This window comes from Nilaparvata lugens, chromosome 4 (genome assembly GCF_014356525.2).
Source record: "Nilaparvata lugens isolate BPH chromosome 4, ASM1435652v1, whole genome shotgun sequence".
Taxonomy (NCBI): Eukaryota; Metazoa; Arthropoda; class Insecta; order Hemiptera; family Delphacidae; genus Nilaparvata; species Nilaparvata lugens.
In genome coordinates, this window is record NC_052507.1 from 24,993,353 (window position 1) to 25,017,309 (window position 23,957).

General features: G+C 34.2%; 1 protein-coding gene across 1 annotated transcript; it reads right to left on the bottom strand.

Moving 5' to 3' along the window:
• Positions 1–225: 225 nt before the first annotated feature.
• LOC111046813 lies at positions 226–23,877 on the bottom strand. The gene is made up of 11 exons (XM_022332452.2): positions 23,714–23,877; positions 16,513–16,641; positions 15,634–15,804; positions 13,947–14,076; positions 13,239–13,389; positions 8,955–9,240; positions 7,944–8,190; positions 7,173–7,289; positions 6,369–6,631; positions 3,282–3,600; positions 226–561 (listed from the first exon to the last, which is right to left on the bottom strand). Exons 2-11 carry the CDS (start codon positions 16,639–16,641, stop codon positions 431–433), a joined length of 1,944 nt encoding a protein of 647 aa, XP_022188144.2. The 5' UTR covers positions 23,714–23,877; the 3' UTR covers positions 226–430.
• Positions 23,878–23,957: the final 80 nt, after the last annotated feature.

Below are 23,957 nucleotides of genomic sequence, written 5' to 3' on the forward strand. Positions count from 1 at the left end.
TCAATAATATATGGATACTCAAAATTACGTTGAGCTCATCTCTTATTATGGATGAGTTTCCTTAAACTTGATATAATTGTTTCTCTGAAGAGTCAAAACTGTTTTTTGTCTCAAGGATATTATTTTTGTACTGCCCAATTTACCAATTCTTGAGACACGAGTTTTACGGTGAAAGAATCAATCTTTTTTCTTTTCACATTAAATATAAAAAACTAGCCCCTCAGAAAAATAATAGTAATAAACTTTATTTTTCACAGAAAACATAATAAAAGTGTCATTAATGATAAAAGCAGGAGAATTTATTAACAAATATTCAACTAAAATGGAAATTAGGCATACAATAATATTAGAATTGGCACATAATCAATAATAAATTAGTTCATCTAAAAAGATACATTTCTATAAATTTAATAGGTGAGTGTCCTATTGATTATTCATCGCTTTTTTCCTGTTTATTACGTTTGAAGGCTTGGTAGCGCGCGACGATATTCTCAATCGAAGGCCTCATTTTTCGATGTCTATTGCTTGTTGAACACATGTCTGCTGGTAGATGTACGGCCCCTGTAAAATAACAATATAATTATTAAAAGAGAAATAAATATATCACATTGAATGAAAATTGAATAGTTTTTGAACTGTGAAAATTAACATTCAAGTGGGAAAACGCGATTATCCTTATAAAAAGAAATCTCAGTACCCTTTTTTGAATTATTTTATGACAACATGTTTCAACATTCTTGCCATTTTGATAATTTACATGCTAATTTATATCTATTTGTATTTTATTTCTATTTATATTACAAGTAGCCCTAAACAGAAAAGAGGCGATTATCCTTTATTGTGATAAGATCTTTAATAAACTTATTCTCTACTCTGAACATGTATTATTAGAAAAAGTTGAGATTATCTTATCAAAAATTCTCTGATGATTTTTCCCACAGTCCCATTTATTGAAAGACAAGAGAAATGCCTTCTTGTGAATTTTCGTCATTAGTTAATGATCACAGTAGCCGGCTGAGGGACAATACAGGGATAGTACAGCACAAGTTACTTGGAATTATACGGTACTACTTGGTACAGCATACTATAACCTACAAAATATAAAATTTTAACATTTGGTTGCACAAAAATCAGTTAGCTTTCAATACCCATTAAATTTCAGTAGAAGCTATCTTCTCAGAAAATCCTTCTCTGATTGGTTCTCGTGGAATTTAATCATGTTTAAAATTCAACAGGTTTTTGTGCAACTGGGCTTAAGAGTTGTAATTATATTTAATACGAGTTAATAAATTCGGTCCATTGAATTTGCTTAGAAATGCATAGACAGGTTGCACGGACATCTATTATATTTGACCACCGTGAAATGATGTCATCTAGCTTGAAGAAGGAAAAAATGGGGACGACAATGCCATGATGATGATATTTTACTGCGGTACATTTAAGAAACATACAAAGAGCAAATGTGCAATAACGTTTTACAAAATTGTACGACCTCAAGAGATTTTATCACTGTGACCATACGAAATAGGATAATGACAAGCCGGTAATTCACTCTCATATGAATGACGACGAACGCGACAGTGTGGATGGCTACTCTGCCACCGCCCGCCTTTACTCCGACTTAAGTCGATCGGAGACATTGGACATTCGGCAAGAGTGTAGCTGTGGCATCGATGTCATTTCATTCTGTCGGGCTGTGATTCCCACCCTTCCTTGTCACAGTACACACTCCACTAGAAACCCATTCTCATGATCTTATAACTTACTGCTTTTAGTGTTTGCTTTATTTCACAGTTCATTACACTGATAATGTTCATATAAAATATCGCATTTCTACTCAGTACTCTTCCTAATATTGTCAGTTATGTATTGTCTATTTTATAAATTATTTCTCAATTATTAGCACATGACTTGCCATCTTGCTGAGCTGTGTGTTTTTGAGATCTTATTGTTTGTAATTTTAATAATAATAAAACATTTTATATTCAATTAGAAAAAAAAATACAAAAGCAAGATAAAATATGATTAATACAATATTTAGATCAAGATGATAACATACTGTAAAATATTATCTTCTGAAGTATAATGTGCATAATTTGTGAATGGAATAAATAAAATTTGAATTGAATTATATGTATTCTTACTATAAGTACACCATTAAAATAATAGGAAGATAAGTAAATCTTGTGCAATTCCTCTCCCACATTTATAGAAGATAACACCTAGTCCAAAATAGGTTGAATTTAGATAAAGATAAAATTGAGATTTAGATTTATCCAAATTTAAGTCCGGCTTTGTGAAGAGCAGATTTCACCAAACCAATTTGGGTTTGTTAATGCTGTTGGAACAAGAGAGGCTCTTGTCTTGTCTTGTCGTCAGGGTTGTGTTTTGTCTCCTATTTTGTTTAATTTGTACTCTGAGTTTATTTTCGAGAAGCACTCAATGATATGGAAGAAGGAATCATGATAAATGGTGCAAATCTGAATAATATACGATATGCGGATGATACAATCATGTTTGCAGATAGTCTTGAAGGATTACAACAGTTAATGGACAGTGTAAGAAGAATAAGCTCACGGTATGGTTTAGAAATAAACACAAAGAAAACAAAACTTCTGATAGTGAGTAAAGAGGACATTGCTGGAGCCAGCCTTTACATCGATCAAGTTAGGGTAGAAAGAGTGAAGCAGTACTCCAGAGAAATCTTAAAGAGAAATCCGGTGTTTCATCGAAAAATCCCGTTCAGTGTTTGTTAAAATGAGCTCACTCTTCAAATCCCACAATCTGTCTTTAGAAATGAAGCTCCGACTCATGCGTTGCTACATTTTCTCTGTTTTGTTGTATGGTGTGGAAACCTGGACTCTGAACAAAGAAATCACCAGGAGACTTGAAGCATTTGAACTATGGCTTTACAGAAGAATTTTAAGGATATCTTGGACACAAACGCAGAAGTACTGCAGCGCATGAGAAAGGGAGCAGAGTTGATAAATACTATAAAATGCCGGAAACTCCAATACCTCGGACATATAATGAGGAACACAGTAAGGTACGGGCTACTCCAAGAGATCCTTCAAGGCAAGATAAACAGCAAGAGAAAACCGGGTCGAAGAAGAATATCTTGGTTGGCAAATCTGAGGAAGTGGTTCGGTAAAACATCAGTAGAACTCTTCCGAATCGCAACCAACAAAATCAAAATAGCCATGCTGATAGCCAACATCCGGAACGGATAGGCACTTAGAGAAGAAGTCCAAAATAGGTTAAGTGTAAAAATTGAAACTCACCTGACGGTGAAGACAGGCACATGTCCTGCGATTGGTGTTCACCGGTTGAGCTGCAAACACTGTGATTGATCATGAAGGGCGTTGAACTGAAGATGTCGTTGTCATTCTCGCCGGCCCAAGCGATGGACGACGCCGCATTCGATCCGACAGTCGACGACTTGGCAGTGGCCAGGCAGTGTTGCCAACATGTGCCAGCGGCTGGCGAGTCGGGAGAGTCATACGTCGAAGTGTTGCAAGGAGACGCTGTGCTCACTGACAGATTGTGTGGCAGTACAATGCTATCCTCATCTTTTAGGGGCTCTCGTTCCGGTGTTTCAACCTAGATCACACAATAAAATATCTAGTCACCATTATTACGAATATAACATTGGTTTACACATACAAACTAATAATAGTGATATAGAGTGGTCTGGCTGGCTCAGGTCTGGTGTCAGAGTTTTCAGGTCGCACCTGATCAATTTCAGGGCCTCTGACATGACCTAACGATTGTTATTAGGCAGCCATGACCAACGGTTAAAGTGTCCATCTGAAACAAGAGAGTGACCTACCTTGGCCGGGCCGGGATTCGAACCCGGGCCTTTGAATATTATAAAGCCAGCATCTCTAATCCACTCGACTACGGCCACTACAAATGAATTCAATGGAACAGAAATAATGTAAACTACTCCATAATGAGGTATTAATAAAATAAATATTAAGAATTCCTTGTGTGATTTGATATACTATATTTCGCACCTAGAGCAGAAAAACATTTTTCCAGAAAAATAAACTATATATATATATATATTTATATGAGAATAGTTGTTTACTAAGCACTTCCGAAAGCAGAAGTGGAAGGTGATAGCTCTAGCAAATCTGAGGTAATCTGAATATCAGGAAATTGTCCAAGTATTTTTATTTTTTATTCTGATTTGTCTAAATAACCTAAAAGATGATGTTCAATTATGTGGGAGGTTGAGTTTATACTTTTTTATTCTTTCAAATGACAATAAGATGATATTATTATAAATGCTTTAATTATTGAATAATGAACACAAATAATGAAAAGTTTTTTGATCACCTTTCTTAGTTCCATGTTAGCGGCTGGAAATGGTGCTCTATCCGGCCTAGGCCGGAAAGAAACCTGTTCTGACGTCAGACGAGAGTCGTCTGCAAACAATGTCTTTCAGATCTACGTAGGGACTGGAAAACAGCTGCTTTCTGTGCAGTGTGGCGAAAACACTTAAACTTCTACTTCTAACTTCAGCACTTTGAACAGAAAAGTTTGATTGACAGCTGATCAAAAAACTTCATTATTTGTGTTTATTATTCAAGAATCAAAACATTTATAATATCATCTTATTGTCATTTGAAAGAATAAAAAGTATAAACTCCCATATAATTGAACATAATCTTTCAGGTTATTTAGACAAATCAGAATAAAAAATAATAATACTTGGAGAATTTCCTGATATTCAGATTATCTCAGATTTGCTAGAGCTATGACCTTCCACTTCTGCTTTCGGAAGTGCTTAGTAAACAATATTATTCTTATATATATATTGTTTATTTTTCTGTGTGGCGAAAAATAGCGTTCGCACCACGGGCAAAAATGTTTTTCCGGCTCTCAATCTTTTGAAAACCGATTTCGAGCCGGAAAAGTCTCATTTTCGGCCCTAGGTGCGAAATATACTATTTCAAAAAAATCCTCATAATTCTGTCCATCTCCTTCCCGCGTCACCAACCCCTCTCCCGCAAATCGGACCCCACTCTGTCTCTCCACCTCATCCTTGGCCTTCCTCGGCCTCTCGTCCCCCCATAACCAAATCCTGCACCCTCCATCTCACATAAACCTCCTCATGTCCCTGCACATGTCTAAACCACCTCATCCTGGCCTCCTGCATCTTCCTACCCAATGGTCCCACCCCAACTGTACCTCTAATCACCTCATTACGAATTCTATCCCTTCTCGTGACCCCACACATCCAACTTAGCATTCTCATCTCGGCCACTTCCATTTTTTCTTCTCTTGCCTCTGAAACAGGCCAGGTTTCCGCGCCATGCAACATAACTGGTCTCACCACCGATCTTTACATTTTACCCTTCATCTTACAGTTCACTCTCTTATCATAGAGCAATCCACCTTACGATCTACTTTTTATTATCCAATATATATTTTTATAATTATTAGTTACATTTTTTTTTTGGAAATTGTTTTTTGTGATAATAATTCAGAAATGTGCTCAAGTAGCATATTTTTGTCAACTACAGCTGCAGAAAGTCAACTACTTCTTTTCAGGTACTTTATTGATTGTATTGACTCCTCCTCTCAAAACGGACTTGTACCATATTAGAGGAGTATCTTCAGGGGTATAAAAATATGTATTGGGGAATGTATTATAACGTACACTTTCTGAAAATAAAATGATTTTGAATTACTGTAATCGCTACTGTCACTAGCCGTTTCCACAAACACCGATTTCTAGCCGATATGATACGACCAAAAATCCAGAATTCCCTCCAATTGGCGTTGGCCAATCTATGACTTCCACATATTCGGGAGGGGAAAGGTGTTTGGCTAAAATTATAAATAATGAGACCAAAGATTAGGAACGTAGATTAAGGTTAGGTTCAAATTACTCTTTGGGACAAATTTTCTGATACATTTGAAATAAAGACGGTGCTGGATTGAATGAATTGAAAGAAGGTAGGTACTGAAAGTAATGAAATCAGACCAGACTGAAAAAAACGATTGCCGATGATGCCCACATGACTCATGACATGACCGTGGATAGGCTAATAAATAATACAAATAGATGCCAGACATAACGGGAGTCGAACCCATGACCTTAGTTGGAGTATTTTATAATCTTAGCAATATTTCAACTATTTGAACGAATATCTTACAAGTAATCAGTTGGAAAAATGCTCACTGGAGGCTGCAAACCTACGAAAATGTTAAAATAATCAATGCATACATATCACAATGATTTCTACATAGTCTATGAATATAATTCGACTACAGTTTAACATATTTTACATAAATTGCATTACTTTGAATGCTCGTAAATTCCCAACGTTGTTGAATCCTCTAATTGGAAAGCTTACCTCAACGTCCTGGATCAATCTCCGAACCGGACCAAATGAGTTTCTTTTCGGAGTTTCTGTCAGTTTTCCAAGATTGCGTTGAACCCGAACTGGAGATTGCACTTGTGTCGATTGCACGCCTAATCCAATAGTTTTCTTCACAATCAACCCTTTCTTTGGAATAAGAGAAATATGGTCGCGTTTTATAGGTGTATTTCTATTACTCGGCACTTTCTCAACTTCCTCGAATATATTCTTTTGGACCCAATCTAGAATATTATTTCCTAGAAATGAAAAAAATTACATTTCACGAAAGATAAAATGTTTATGGCTTCATTAGTGAGGTATAAAAGCATGTCATTGGGTGTTGATATTTACAAATCACTGATCATTAAACCAACCAACAGTTGGGACACTCTGCAATGGGTCTGCATTTATGTTTATGATCATGATTTGTACTAGAACGTTCATTAGTAGTACAGGCCACCATTTAATTTCAAATATAAAATGATGTTTTAGTTTTTTCTCAATAAACTTACATTTTTTTACAAGTTTAGTGAAAGTGAGCTGGTGTGTAGTAATCGATACGATAACTATAGCAATAAGATGACATCATACATCTGTTGAGTACCTATTGTATTCAGATTTCTAACTTTATTTATCTTTGCATTTCACAAAATATTAGTTGAAGAGCGTTAAGGAAAAAATCCATAGTTTTATTGTTAGGTTTAAAAGCATACAAAACTATTTTTCTACAAGATGTTTTCACTCCACAAAAAATATTATTGACAATACTTGCGAATAAAATATAAATATACAACTGACCTTTGACTGGACATGCGATCGGTAGACGTTTTGCACTAGTGTCTGTTTTGGCAAAGTTCAATGCCGGTGATGCTGCATAGTTTTTGAATTCGGCAGGTATTTTCTCTTCATCAATGACTGAAATGATTTCAATAGATAAAATCCATCACAATCCTTTTCAATATTGAATTAAAAAAATAAATATAATCAACAGGTACTAATTTTAATAATCCAATTATTAGAATAGAGTGATGTTTCGTGTTATTGTTGTCTCTTGCATTCACTAAACTCAACCAAACAATAAAATTCTCTAAAATAGAATAAAACGACGATGTAGAGGGAGGGACATTGCAACAATATGAGAAAAACTATTTGACGGAATAGACAGCTCTAGCAAAAAAACTCAAGTGAAAACTCAAACAACATTCTAATTTGGTCATTGTCTACAATTCATTATAAATTATTGATGTCGAATCAATATAATTATTGTGTTGCAGGAAGTCAGAATGGTAGTGTTGAAAAACTTATATGATTATATATCTATCTATTTAATTTATGATACAAACAAAAATAATTTATTTTACAACAAATCAGAAAAACATGAATAAAATTTCACTTTATGTGTGGTTTTTAAGTGCCGTTTGACTGCCCTTTTCAGTACGTTTGCAGCGAGTTCAAGACCGCTGTTATACTTTCAATGAATTGAAGTAGTTAAGTATAGTAGTAGTGAAGTAAAATAGTCATGAAGAAAACAAAGTACAATTTTTGATTTCAAGAGTAATAGAAACTTACCACAAGAAAAAGCTTTTGGTTCAAGCTCATTGATGGCTTTTTGTGATTCCGCTCTAAGGCTCAATGTATCCTTTTCGAGTAATTCTAATTTCATTGCTTCTAGGGATACTTCGGTTTCTATTCTCAAGATAGAACTTGTGAGATCAGAATCTTCCGGTGTCGACTCAGATGATTTTAATTTTAATGCCAACCTGCGAGCGATTGCAGCACTAGTTTTAAAAAAACTTGTCAAATCAGCAGAAGATGTCTGAAAAAATGTATATTATATAATAAAATAATCTATGAATACAATACAATAGATATAGCATTAAAACAAATACTGGATAAGTAAGCTAGAATTATTTATTGTTTGAGCGTAGTGAGCTTCACATTTTAACTCGACCGGATTTTAAATTACTGTGTTTGGAATGCCTGGCATTATATACATAGATATAAAAGCGGTTCCGGTCAAGTTAAAACGTATACATCACTACGCTCAGTCAATCACAAATTCAAATATATTGAATATAAATATTGAATCATGATTCAAATATAAGACATGAGGCAACTACTTCAACAAAAACATAAGGCAACAATTTCAACAAAAACATAAGGCAACAACATGTTGCCTTACAAAAACATAAGGCAAAAACTTGAAAAAGCACAAGTTTGGCTGTTATTACTATTGCAGTAAGATAAGATACGGATAAAGAAAAGAGGATAATGGTGTGTGTGTGTGTGTGTGCTCTTCATGAAGCATGCTGTTAGCTTTCTGCTAAAAATCAATAAACATTCTGTTAGCTTCAGTAGGAAAGTTAATTTCAATTTATCAATGGTGGCATCAGGTGGTTGTTAATTTCAGAACCACTAGCTTGACTGTGTTTTTTAATATGTACTGTTTTGTGGCGTTTGAGTTTAAACAAGAAGATGTGTAATTCTACTACTTTCATATACTAAAAATACACAATATTGTTAAAGAAACTGTTGTAATTATTTTGTGAGAAGAATAGCCAGCCAACACTCGACACTCACCTTATTATTATCTGTCGATGACATCATTATTTTGGAGCCATCCAAAATAAAATTACTCGCGTCCTTCTCCAAAACTAAATTCGCAGCCTCGTGATATCTATTGACCGAATTATCAATTCCAGCAAGATAATCAACATCACTTTGACTTTTTTCGATTCGCTTATTCAACTCACTGGTCCATTGTTCTATACATTCATTCGAGTTATTTTCAGGTTTTTCTAAAATTATTTGTCGTTCTAAATCATCATTTGATGCTCGCATTTTCAAAATTTGTTGCTGCATATGTCTGAAAAAGTTTAGAAAATTTTAATGTGAATCATTTATCATATTGATTTTGAATCACCCTGTAACTCCTGATGAGCATAAATCAGGGGAACAGACAGGGGAAAATAAATAACATTTTTGTCCTGAGCCAGGTTCTAGAGAAAAATGTAAGTCAAAGTTAATTAGATACAATAACAATGACCTGAGTGAGACAAAAGCGAAAAATTGCAACGACCACAAGTAATGGTGAATAGTAGATATTGTTGAGAATGTCTTTAGTCGATTCATCGAAAGGAGAGATGACATTAATAAAGAAGTAAATGCATTTGTTTATATGCACTTGCTTGCGTATAAAAGCGATGACTCAATATCCATTGTTAATATTGGTTTACACGTAAACTCCAGTTCACAATTATTTCATGGAAACTGAGTCAAGTATTGTGATTATCAAGTTGAGTCAGTGAATCGGTCTTATAGCCCAGTCAATGAAGGTCCAAAAAAGCAGTTTCGATCCGAAAATTAAATAAAAGCTGAATTTCCCACCATCGATAGAACCCTCCCAGAGGGTCATTCTCCCAAAAGTCCCAAGAAATCCCATTGGAGCTTTCCGCCCCAGCCCCCTAAAACATGAAAAATGCAGGTAAACACGGGAAATCAATTATCTCTTCAACGACGGCTGAGGCATAAAAAAATTTATACATTGGGCTTGTTGAGTTGAAACTTTCTATGATTCTCTCTGTAAAGGAGCTTATCTTCCGTTCTTACTAGTTGAATCTACATTATTTAGACAGTCCAATATGAAAATTCAGTAGATTCTAAAGATGAAAGCCATGCAAACATACAAATTAAGGAAGAGTAAGCATGCATAAAAGGGAGGAAAATCATGAATGTGTTTCACATTTAACCACAAAGTACCCCACCGTATAAGATTAATTGAAAGATGATTTATCATCTTCTATTATTTTTGTTATCATATCGATTTTTCACCTCCACTCCACTCGCATCTTATCATTCATCACACAAGGTTTGCAGAAGCTTTTCTTTATGTCGATTAATGTAGATTGAAATTGATTTTGATTAAGGCACCAAAAGAATAGATCATTTTCTATTTGAAGCATTCAAATTAAATCTATTGAACATGATTTCTTATGACTCAGCATTCACAGATTTAGTTGGGTGAAGCTATTTGGAAAATGTACATGATTATCAATTTCATGGTTTTTATACCATTCTAGTTCATTGTGATCATTGAAGGGTTGAAGTGATGAGTTAGTTCAAGTGGATTCTAGTACACAAGTATATTGTGCTTATAATGGGCTCTTCTTTATTTTCTATCGATGTTTTGCTCCAGTAGAGAAAATTTTAAATGTTGGTTTTACATTTTATAAGCTTTTTAAATAAACGGTAATATAAATTTGATAAGTCCAGTATTAAATTAATCGATGTTGATTTTCATTGTATCGCTTTGTGTCAATGTTACTCGCATTGTTTGCAATTCATCACTATTCTCTCAAGAATTAGTTTTTTATAAATTTCATGATCTGAAAATTGAAATTCAAATGCTATTTGGATGACGTTCACATTCCACTGGGTTTTTTTTACAATAATTGTTACGCTGAAGAGTGAGGCAATTCAATCCATTTGGAAGTAGAATGAAATCACAGTGCGATTTGAACAGTGGATAGTAACTTTGAAATTCAGTTGCTCAATTCATTTCGGCTTGATACTATCATTTGTAATTATAGTTGATCAGAAATTTGCATTGTATATAATGTTTATATTTCAGTTTGACTAATCTTCTATCACAGTCTCGCTTTCATTCATAAACATGATAATCCTAAATACGTTGATTACCTTAAAGATGTAGCTTATCTATGTACAATACAAACAATTTTCATTAAATTACTATTATGATGATCATTGGAATTTCTGCCTGTGATTGAGAAAAAGTCATTTTATGAGCCTTGAAATTCGTACCTAGAAAAAGTTTCATTATTACTAGAAATTTTCTTATTTTTACTATTTATTATAGGTGTTGTACATTGATTTCTGTGATTATAGAGATCAACTACTTCATTCTGAATCAGGATAAGGATAAATAGGGAAATTGTGAGATGGGGATAACATCCATAGTTACATAGCATCAATTTGAAAGCTCTGATGATAATGATTTGAACGGAACTGCGATTCTGGCTTGGTATTGCCTCTTCATGTTCAGTGAGAATCGAAAGCTACAGAGTAATTCGTTCTCACTATATGTGATAATATTGGTAATATTTGGTAACATTTGTTAATATTTGAACCGAATGTGCAACAAATTAATCTACTTTCAGCTTGAAAATTTTCAACTTATCAGGAGTACAGTGTTATCATATAGTATCTCAGGTAGGCCCACCTTTTTTTTTTTTTTTTGTTCACGTGATCTGAAGATATTAATTCCATTATCAAGTGTTTAAATTATAAAGAGTGATGAAACAAGATTAAACACAAGAAAAGCTATGAAAATAAATTTTGAATCTTCATTTTTCACAAAATAAGGAAAAGATGAAGGAGTCTGACACATAATATATAATGAAACTTCGTTGAAAAACATCAATATCTGAAACTAGAGTTATCAAATTGTGTTACCTCTGACTCGTATGGAGAAGGCACACTTCAAATTAATATAATAAATTCTGTGAGCAAACAACGAAATCCTGATTATTATCATGAGCATGGTTAAATCAAGAAAATTGTAATATTTTTTTAGAGTATTGAAAAGTGAAAATCTATATACAGCGCATGTCAAAACAATAGACAAAATTAATTGTTTCGAGCGCCATAGTGTAAATGAGATGCAATGTAGACAGCAGTATTATTCTGTTTACTATGGTGAAGGGAGTCAGCCGCGTCGGCTGTTTCCCCTTCCACAGCGTCAACTTGAATCGCAAATACATAACAATATACATGAATGGATTCGCAATGAATGTGGCTACAATAATTATTCGACACATTGTTCTTTAAAATTACTTGCTTCGAAGTTAATCGGAGAAAACAAAAAAATCAAATCGAAAAACCCCTAAATTTTTACATTATATTATTTTATCAAGGAAACTGTTCGATTTATTGAGGAAATGAATCAGACTAATATTGTAGTCCTTGATTTAACGAATCGAATGACATATGATAGATCTATTTCCGATTAATGGTTACAGAGATATTTGATTTCCAGTTTGCTGTTTACTATGGCTAAGAGAGTCAGCCGCGCCGATCCGCGTCGACTGTTTCCCCTTCCACAGCGTCAAATCGAATCGCAAATACATAACAATATACATCAATGGATTTGCAATGACAGTGGCTACATTAATTATTTGGCTCATTTTTCTTTAAAACTACTTGCTTTGAAGTTAATCGAAGAAAACAAAAAAATCAAATCGCAAACCCCTTAAATTTTTACGCATATATTATTTTATCAAGAAAACTGTTAATTTTATTGAAAAAATGAATATAACTAATATTGTAGTCCATAATGTAACAAATCGAATGGCATATAATAGAACTGTTTCCGATCAATGGGTACAGAGATCATTGATTTTCCGTGATTACCTGCATTTTTCAACTTTGAGGGGGGCTAGGGGGGAAAGCTCCAAGGGTATCTCTTGGGACTTTTGGGAGAATGACCCTCTGGGAGGGTTCTATCGATGGTATAGGATTCAGCTTTTATTTAATTTTCGGATCGAAAAAACCTTTATTGACTGGGCTATTACTGCTCCACGACCCACTCTCACACATATCAACACATGTTTGTTTACTTCGTCTCTCGACTACCACAACAGACTATAGTTTTCTCCAAACAACCACTCTGGAATAACGCCATTTTATACGATGCTAACGAGTATCAAGTTGACTAGCATCAGTAAAAACGAGTTTAGTACCAGTTTGAGGATAAGCCGATAAGTAATGGACCTAAGCTTGTGAAAACAAACTAAATAAGTTGATTAGAAACTTATTAGAGACAATTATTATTGTTTGCAAACTCACTTTCGTTGTTTAAGACCATAATTCATATTTTTCTTCATCACCTCCAAATGCTTCAAGCATTGAACATTTTTGTGTTGAGAAAGAGTTTCTGACTTCAGGAATATACTATTTGGGATATTATTTTTCAAGCATTGCAATGTATTCTCAAGACCTGTAACAAAATAGAAGAATGACACAATTGGATGAATTCACGATACATATTCAGTACTAGTGAGTCCCCGGGATGGAGAACTCGCTCAAAATGACTAGCGAAATCATGATCAAAGAATCTAGTTCAACTGGAAGATCCTCTCATTCAGTAATGACCTTTGAATTTTTTAAACTAAGATTTCTAAAACTGAAAAATATAATTCAGGCAGAATAGAATAGAGACTAACATACCGTTGGAGTAGAGCATAAAATGGAAAATCCGCCAATAACAATAAGAAAATTGATTTTACGAAAAAGCAAGAGAATGAAATAGAGAGGAAAACTATTCACAACTCACAATAAAATTTTGTCAGTCTTCTTTGTTTTGTCATCTCACTATTGGTTTATGAGCAATGCATCCATTTTAATTTATTGTATCATTTATATTGAAAAAATGCATATTGCAGACCATTATCTGAGAAATCAATTTCATTCATCAACTTTTCAGTAATACGTGAAAAAACTTATAGTTTCAGTATCGACAGAAATATATTTAGAAGAAAAAAATATAAACCATACCAAGGCTTTTTTCCATGTATTTCCTGATTGCATATTCTGATAACTTGAGTATGAATCGAGCCACTTGCGGCCCCCCTGGAGACATAAGAACCGATGGATTCAACGTTGGTACTACAGTCACATCGTATAACTGTAATTGAATAGTAAGAAACCAATTATTAAAAAATAAAAATATAAAAGTTGAAATATTTATGTTTCAAACAACAAAATTAAGGCAAAAATATTATTACATAGCCTTATCATTGAAAACAAGCTCCGAACTTGTTCTATAGTCAAGAATCGATTCAATTTGGTGCACCATTCCCATTCATCGAAAACCTGCATGATAAATATGAATTAAAATTTAAAGTTAAAATATTCATGTTTCAAACAACAAAATTAAGGCAAAAATATTATTACATAGCCTGATCATTGAAAACAAGCTCCGAACTTGTTCTATAGTCAAGAATCGATTCAATTTGGTACGCCATTCCCATTCATCCAAAACCTGCATGATAAATATGAATTAAAATTGAAAGTTGAAATATTCATGTTTCAAACAACAAAATTAAGGCAAAAATATTATTACATAGCCTGATCATTGAAAACAAGCTTCGAACTTGTTCTATAGTCAAGAATAGATTCAATTTGGTGCACTATTATCATTCATCGAAAACCTGCATGATAAATATGAATTGGAATTAGAAAAAATATTGAACGAAATTTTGAACTAGCGCCGGTTTTTTCATTACATTTCTATAATGCATTGTAGTATTTTAATCAATTTTGTACTAAATTTAACTTTTGCCTTTATTTGTTACTTTACAGATGCTCAATTTGACTGGTTTTAGACTCAATTCTTAAAAATTTTACTGGTGACAGAGGTTTATTTATTTATTCTTTTTATGTTATATATTTACTGTATAGATGTTTAGGTACCGTACTTCAGGAAATTGTATTTTTTCAGGTTTTATTATTATTTATTATTTGTTTTTTACTATTGTTCTAATTCTGTTTGTGTGAAATTGACAAAGACTTATTCTTTTTTTTTAGTTATCAAAATCAAGTGACTGTCTCGTTCATATTATTATGTAGGCCTACAATAACAATAGTGTAGAACTTCAACCACAGCTGTTAAGCTACTGAAGTTCTTTTCCTTTTTTCCATCATGCTACTGTTTCTTCATAATAATTGCATTGTAAAAATATTTGTAAAACATGTCAGTGTTGTGAATAAATTTCAATTTCATTCAATAAATAGATTATTGAATCTTTCTAAAAGATTCAATAAATAGAAATGAATTCAAAAGTATTCTGAATTCAATCTTACAATACAAAACCGTTTTAACTGAAACGGCGGAATGCAACTTCCCAATTTTGTTCATTTAGCAATGAGATGAGGATATAAATATAAATAATCAGATGGAACGCTGCTCGCAGAGATACCTCCAGCTAGTTAATTATCTGAGTGAAATTGTACAATGAAACCCGTCATTGCCACCATAACTAGTCATCAGGTACCCAGGGGGTACCCAATGAGGGATTTAGGAGTTTCTTTCAGTCATGATACGATTATTAAAATGAAAATTGGCGTTTTAGTTTGACTTCCATTCACTCACATACAGTATGGTACAATACTCTATTGAAATCTATACAATTATAACAATTGAAAATGACTTGTATGGTTTTGTTGCAACTAGATTACTCACCGCATTCAAATCAGCAGTAAACTTTACAACAGCTCTTCTGAATTTCATTTCATCTTTTTTATTTATTACAGGCCAGGAAATGATTGAATTCCATTTTTCTTTATCAATGATGCTGTTGATATAGTTTGTTACTGCGAAGAAACCTTTTTGGTTGGGCAGCTTGAACATATTCTGTAATCAAAATGTGATGTCAGACGATAGGCATGAGCAAACTAATGAACTAATGCCCTATTAGACATTAGTAAAGATGACACTTATTCATTCGGGGACAGCCAGGAAAAATCCATGAACAACCCGCTATCCATGAGAGGCCGCTAGATGATATATATATATATATATATTATATATATATATATAATATATATATATATAAAAATTAAAACAGGATATATAAACATTAATATAAATTAAAACAGGAGAAACGATATAAATAGATTGAAAACAATTAAAAACTTACATTAGAAATGGGGGAAATTTTCGGAGACTGTGTCTTCTTTCTCAACCGAGAAGACTGCCAGTCTAAGTTTTCAAGTGTTTTCAATCTATTTATATCGTGTCTCCTGTTTTAATTTATATATATCTTACTTATTACCTGCATAAATTTAATCTACACTTTCAGTTGTATAATAATATGCCAATACTTACTTACTTACTCCTTCATACTACATCGCAATTTAGAGCCTTGACTTCCTTCAAAATGCTACATCCCCTGACACCCGCCTTCCTCAAGTCTTGTTCCAAATCCTCCAGCCAGCGCTTGCGTGGACGTCCTCGTAGCCTCCTTCACCCTGGGTTCTCTCTGAAGATCTTCTTTAGTGCTCTAGAGTCATTCATTGTTTCTATAAGATGTTAATAGTAATAAATTCGACTTAGGCCTACCTCTTTGATAATACTTTTCAATTCATCTGGAGCAGAATGGAAATTCAACAGTAGAGTGATATTTTCGTGAAGTACTTTATGAGGATTCCAAAATTCATCTTTTACAACAATCTGTTGTGCCATTTTCATCTGAAACCGAATATTAAGTATAATAAATATAATTAAGAATAATATATAAGTTAATGAGACCTTGAAAGTTGATTATTCAATTTCAACTGAACAAGTTCTAGTTCCTGAAGAACCATCAACTACGACTAAAGCAGTAGGTGGATATTATCACAGAGAAACGTTTCCATCTGTTGTGAATTCTTATTTTTTATACTTTGGAGATAACACTGCGTGCCCTGTATTTAAGGATAAAAAGTTTGAGCATATATGTATGTATCAAATTTTAATTGTATATAATTTATCTAAAAAATAAAGTTTTAATTTACTTCTAGTTCTATGTTGACTGGAAAGAGTTACAACAATCGTTGTTATAAACATGTATTGACATGTTTGCAGTACCTAGTTGTTCGAACTCACTGCCGGCGCATAAGTTTTCTTTGCCGGTAGTGCCATTTTGTAAGTTAGAATATTTATTTTATCAATCTGTATTATTTTATGGCAAATAAATGTATTGAATGAATCTTTATGAATTTATATTGAGGAGTCTGGCGATCTTACATAAATACAAAACAAAGTAAACAATAGTTTTAAAGCATGTAATTTCTCATCTTATTTTTCCAACACATAGTGCAATTTCACTTTCCACCGAACGCTTTTAGAGAGCGAAAATATATAGTTTTATTCAAGATAATCACAGTTAAATCCACGCTGCGATTCTTAGTAATAGCTTTATAAGAATATAATTTTATTTAGTTGCATCTAAAGTGCAAGAGCACAGCGAAATCACAGACCTTGATTTTTATCATTTCGTTGTGCTCGTATGCAACCTTTCATAGGATGCCATTATATTAAAGATTGAAGTACTTCATAATGTATTGAATGTTCAATCAAACCCTACCCACCTAGGAGGCATTAATGATTATGTCCAACGTTTAAAGTGACCAGAGTTTGTTGTGATGAAGGTGATGTAAGTCGAAAACTTTGCATTTGAATTATCCTATTAGAAAGAAGAAGAAAGCAGGTTGTTGCAGTGGAGAGAGAGGAACTCAGAAGAAGGATGTTTGGTGTGCCAGAGGGCTCTAACCGGGATCCCCTGCTATCATTCATCGTAATAAACTATCTGCATAAGTATGAGAAGACACTGTTATTTGCATATACATTTATTGCTTATAACGCAAATAACAGATAACTTATGACACAAATAACTAAACAAGACACCACTTTAATAGCAGATGATGAGAATCCCATGTCAAACCTAATACTTGAGGAGGCTGGATTGTTGTTTACATCGAACAAGCTGTTTTTGAATGAGGGACAGACCCAGAGCCTGCTTTGTATCCTGAGACAAAGCCCATCATCATGTGGCGAGCGGGAAACTAGCCTCTTGGATTTGTGATGGAAGCAGCATGTGAGCATGGAGGGCAACCGTCTGTCGAAGGTGATGCGGAAGTTCAAACTACTCACTTCAGCTTCATGGTCTCTTCCACACTCAACTTAAAGTCACATCAACTCACTAACAGCTTATCATAGTCACATCAACTGTGGCATGATGATCTGGGGCCAGGTGGGAGGTTGTGAGAGGATCCCACTACTACAGAAAAAGTACTCCGCCTATCGTAAAGTACTTCAGACTATCAGGATCGCATACGCCAACAATTTATGAATTGAATATTAATATAAATACTGACCATTTACCATTCCTTCATCTAGAACTTGTTTAAAGAGCTCAATCGACAGCATTCATAACAGATAGATATCTTGTTCCACGGAATGTGCATTTGATATCGATAATTAGTTAGAGAAATATAGTCAAAAGATCAAATAAGATCAAACAACATATGAAATAATGGCTCCTAAGCAGTTACATCCGCTGTAGACATTGCAGATAATTGGACAATAATGAATTGTAGCAGAACAAACTCCTTCACTTAAATATTCAAAGTAAATATTCATAAGTTCAAAGTAAATATTCATAAGTATATCAATAAAGGCGCGGATCCAGGACTCTGATCTGTGGGGAGGGGGGCGATTAAGGTTGTTGTCTGGATTCACACCTGGATTAATATTGATCAAGTTATCTATACTAGGCACGGTCTTCACACTAATATAAGAGGAAAAATGAGAATTGTCAAAAGGATCTGTACGAAAATTGGGGATTTTCTCAATAAGAAAAAAACTTGTTTCTCTCCTCCCACTTTGAATAGGAGATCATCAATAATTAATGATTTGCATATAGTTGAGATAATAAACATTGTCAAACTGGAAAACCAAAACCTCAAACAGATATAGTCCCTGATTTCTCAAATCTAATCAGCGTACCCCTGATTGTACCCAGTAAGAACAGAAGGAGAGATGTACAGGCTTCAGAAAATCAGTATGATAAGAAAAAAAATCTGCTCTGTCAATGTTCAATGCATGAGGAATAAGATGAGTGAGCTTGAGTTGCTTTGCTTGTTGAATAAAATTGATATAATGTGCATTTGCGAGCATTGGCTGGTTGATGACGAAATCACGTACTATAGCACTCTGGGTGATCTCAAAAGGGTAGCTCATTTCTCCAGGGAATCCTCAGGTGGTGGCGTGGCTGTGTTTGTGCGTGCAAGTATGGTGCAGTCGGTGGTTATCCTGGACCTGAAGGAGTTTTGTTAGGAGAAGCATGCTGAATTTGCTGGGGTACTTATTCCTGGATTGTCACTTGTGATAAGTATGTACCGCTCAGCATGTGGTGATATTGAACGTTTTCTAGAGCGGCTTGAGTTATGTGTTGCTTTTCTCAGTGGTATGTGTTTGTCTATTGTGATTGGTACAGACCACAATATTGATTTGCTCAGTAATTCTGCTACAACTGCAAGATTTTTGAATTTGTTGAGAAGTCTAAATTTATATGGTGCCATACTTCAACCTACAAGAGGCAATGCATCCCTTGACAATTTTTTACAAACTTGGATCATTGGAGCTATGTGGCAGAGGTGAGCATTGAACAGATTGCCGACCATAAACACATTTTAATGGAAGCTGCGTTTGGGTCTGGTATTGAGGAAAATGTAATTAATTTTGGTAAGAGGATCCCTTACAGAGTGTTCAGTGATGGTGCAGTCAGGCTATTTTGTGAATATTTGGTGACATGTGGTGGTGTCTGGCATGATTTGGTCTCCACTATGCAGAAAAACATTGGCTACAATTATTTCTTTCAGAAATTTCAGGAGGGCTTTGAACGTTTCTTTCCAATAACAATGAGGCTAAGGGGTTTTGACAAGTTTATAACAGAGAGAGGGAACTCCACTCCAAAGGTTAAGGATTTGTTCACTCATGCGCTAGCCCAAATGAGACATGGTTTTGATGGTTGGTGATTTAGCTGGGAGTAGGCCTTATCTAATAGAGTTGGTTACTAGACTTGAGGAGGAATACCGATTTAGATTGGGGGAGGCTAAGAATAGTGCCAATGCAAGGTTCATTGTAGAGGCTCAAAACCCATGTAAAGCTGCCTGGGAGCTTATAAATTCACAAAAGCCCAAATCTAAAGGAACTGATCCAGGATTTGCAATTGCTGATGAGTTCAATAAGTTTTATGTAACATCTGTGGAGGGTATTGTTAACAATATACCTAATGATCCAAGTGATGCATTCACCGCTCTTCAAAAAATCCCAGCCATAGAAATTAATTTTGAATGGAGTCATGTGACTGGTGATGATATTTTCAATATTGTGAATGTGTTTAGCACCTCAAAGGCAAAAGATATATATGGTATGAGTGTTGCTTTTCTGAAGCAGATCATTGTTCCTCTGTACCCAATACTTGCTTGTCTAATTAAGACAAGTATATAGATCAGGTTGTCTTCCCGAATGAGCTCAAGGTTTCATGAACGGTCCCTGCCCACAAGATTGGTGCTGTAGACGATGTATGTAATTACAGATTCATTTCTATTATTCCAGTATTTGCCAAAATTTTTGGAACACTATTATGTGTCCAGCTTTATGAGTATTTCGAGACCAATAATCTACTGGTTCCTGCTCAGTTTGGCTTTAGGAATGGAAAGTCCACTGTGTTGGCTGTTCATACTCTTATACAGTATATGCTTTTGAAGGTAAAAAATCATCCTCACTTCTGCTGTGCGACTTGACACGTGCCTTTGACTTTGTTCCACATGATTTATTGTTGAAAATGCTGGAGAGGTATGGTCTAGGAGTCAGTGCTATTAATTTTATGAAATCTTATCTCGGTAATAGGTCCCAGTTTGTGGACTGGAATGGAGAATTGTCAGGCTCTGCTCCTTTACACTATGGAGTCCCACAAGGGTCAGTTCTGGGGCCTTTGCTCTTCCTTATTTCAATAAATAACCTTTATTACTCAGTGAATGGTGGTGTTCTTTCTTCTGTTTGCCGATGATACGTCACTTTTTGCTGAGCATTATAGTATTGAGTCTGTCAAGTTGGTTGTTAGAGAGCTGTATGATAGTGCTTCCCAGTGGTTTAGTGCAAATAGACTTGCCCTCAATAATGATAAGACTCAAGAGCTATTCTTTAGTATCAATCCCCAGAATTCCACCACAGATACTGTGAAACTGTTGGGGTTTTCCCTAGACAGTGAGTTGACGTGGGAGACTCATATAGATCAACTATGCATCAGGCTCAGTAGGGTTGTGTTCTTGTTGAGGAGGCTTGTGGATTGTGTGCCTGACACTTTTGTGTGCCAGGCATACTTTTCCTTTTTTCAGAGCCATATAGCCTATGGAACAATCCTATGGGGACATGCGACCAGTGTGGATAGGGCCCTGTTGCTGCAGAAGCGAGCGGTTAGGGTTGTGGTGGGGGCTGGAAGGATTGATCATTGTAAGCCACTGTTCATCCGGTTGAAAGTGATGACAGTCTTCAATCTCTATATATATGAGTGCTTGACGTTTGTGAAGAAAAATCTAGATTCATTCACTTTAGCTAACGAAGTTCATGGTCATGTAACAAGGAGAAACCAGAATATATTCCAGTCAAGAGTCAGATTGGAGCGAACAAGTAGAAGCTTTCCCTCATCTGGTATTAGGTTTTTTAATATGCTAGCTAACGAAATAAGAAGCCTGCCCCTTGTGACTTTCAATAGAAGATTGAAGTCATGGTTGATCTCCAACCCCTTCTATTCTATTAATGAGTTCAGGGAGTCCAACCTCAATTCGATGATTGCCAGCTCATCTGTACAGTAATTATTTTATCTGCCTATTATATTCGCATTACATTTTAACCACATTACATTTTTAGGCTATACTAATTTCAGTGTAAAATGAAGCATTCATTATGATAGTAAAATTATAGAAGTGTTATAACACCAAGTTATATTTGATTCGTTGAATTTGCCTGGTAATGGATCGTTTTATCACAAGGAAATCTAAACCTGAGGTAAGAATATGAAGATTAAGAAGTTGTTTGTTAAGAAAAACTCTCTTGATTTATCGAATATAAAAATTTATAATGTAAAACATTCATCAAGTTTTGATTGAATATAGAAAAATAGCAAATATTAATTCTGTACAGTTAACAATATGAATATTAATTTGTAATTGGACACCAGCAGCTACTCAGATAGGTTTTTGCTAATTTACTCGCATTGTTTCAAGTCCTCATTCTTATGGAAATACATAATTTGACATTATTACCTATTATAACTATATGGCTTGTCATTATAAATAAATGAATGAATAAATAGATCAAGTATTTGGAGTAGGCTAGGCTTAATAATCTTGAAATTTAAGGTAGTGCACCACAGGCTTGAAAAATTTTCACTTGTGACATTTTTTAAAGTATTTTGATTTGGAAACTTCCAAGTTACTAAAATGGGATAAATTTCAAGGAAAATCTTTCTTGATCATTTTTAAATTTTGATACATGAACGCCTAGAGTTTATAAATCCTTGGAGTGATCCATTTCCGAATTGGTAATAAAAGGTAGTGAAGCGTGTATAATATTATAATTAATTAGATTCAGAAGATACATTCTCCAAGATATTGTTCATTCCAAAACATATTTGATTTTTCATACTTATATTTGAAAACATATAAATTTTAGGGAAATTCATCCCATTTTGAAGAAATGACCATAAAGCATTATTATGATTTAGGTATTTACCTAATTTCATTATGATTTAGTTTTTAAAACTAGAATAAACTTCCATAAAATTGATATTCTGGTTGAGAAAAATGCTTTTAGGAATAATGGAACCAGACCCAATTGATGAAATTGATCATGCATGCTATATTAAGTTTTCCATATCTTTGGTAGAAGAAGAGGAAGAAGATTATTCTATGATTATTTTTGGCTCAAATTCTTATACATACTAACATTTTGCAAGAGATCCTCTTTTAATTAAACAGCATAAATGAATATTATCATTTCCATGGTTCCAAAAGCAAAATTTTACTCATTCCACATGTTTTATTTTCCACAAGCTTAAGGTATTCAGAAGAAGGCTATCAGAATAATACTTAGGTGTGACTAAAAGGAACACTGCAAGCCGCTATTTCGGGAGTTTAAGGTCCTCACTTCGATTTCAATCTACCTGCTAGAAACTATATTACTATTCACAGGTCAAAACCCTTCTTTGAGATGCAGTCATCATAATGTCAACTTGAGGAATCGTCATAATTTAGGTCTCCCACAGCACAAGCTGAACAAATTCAAGTCCACACCAAATTACGCGGGTTCATATTTCTTCAACATGTTGCCGGAGCAAATAAAAATACACAAGCATACTGAGCCGACACAATTTGCAAAAGAATTGAAAAGGTACTTTATAGAATTACCCTTCTACTCAGTGGAGATCTCATTCACTAATGAGAACTCATACCGCCACCTAAGTACCCGATAACTACCTACATTGCAGGACGTCCTAGATGCCTGCTAGACAACCCTGAGGTGATAAACCGATGACAACTCTCCGTTCCTAGGATCGTAATGAGGATACCAGAAGTAAGAATTAAGAGCACATATTGAAATGTCAATTCATTTTAAGCTTACTGTTACGGTTTCATATTTTTCTTCAAAAAGTCTTCATTTTTGAGGTGATAATTCATCAGCCATATAGTTTTATAAAAAACAAATAGATACTCACCTGAAATAAAACCTGATAAACCTAAGAAAAACATAAATAAAAATACAATATTATCAACGGGAAATTATTGCAATGCAATTGAATAGAATAACAGGTAACAACAAAAATAATTATCCAAAAACTAACCTACAAACACTTAAAGAAATAAAATCATCTTGGCGCGTTCCCGCCCAAATCGCAGTAGCGCCATCTTGCGAAAAAAATATTCTTGAATTGTTTGAAAAATGTTTATAGTATTATAGAT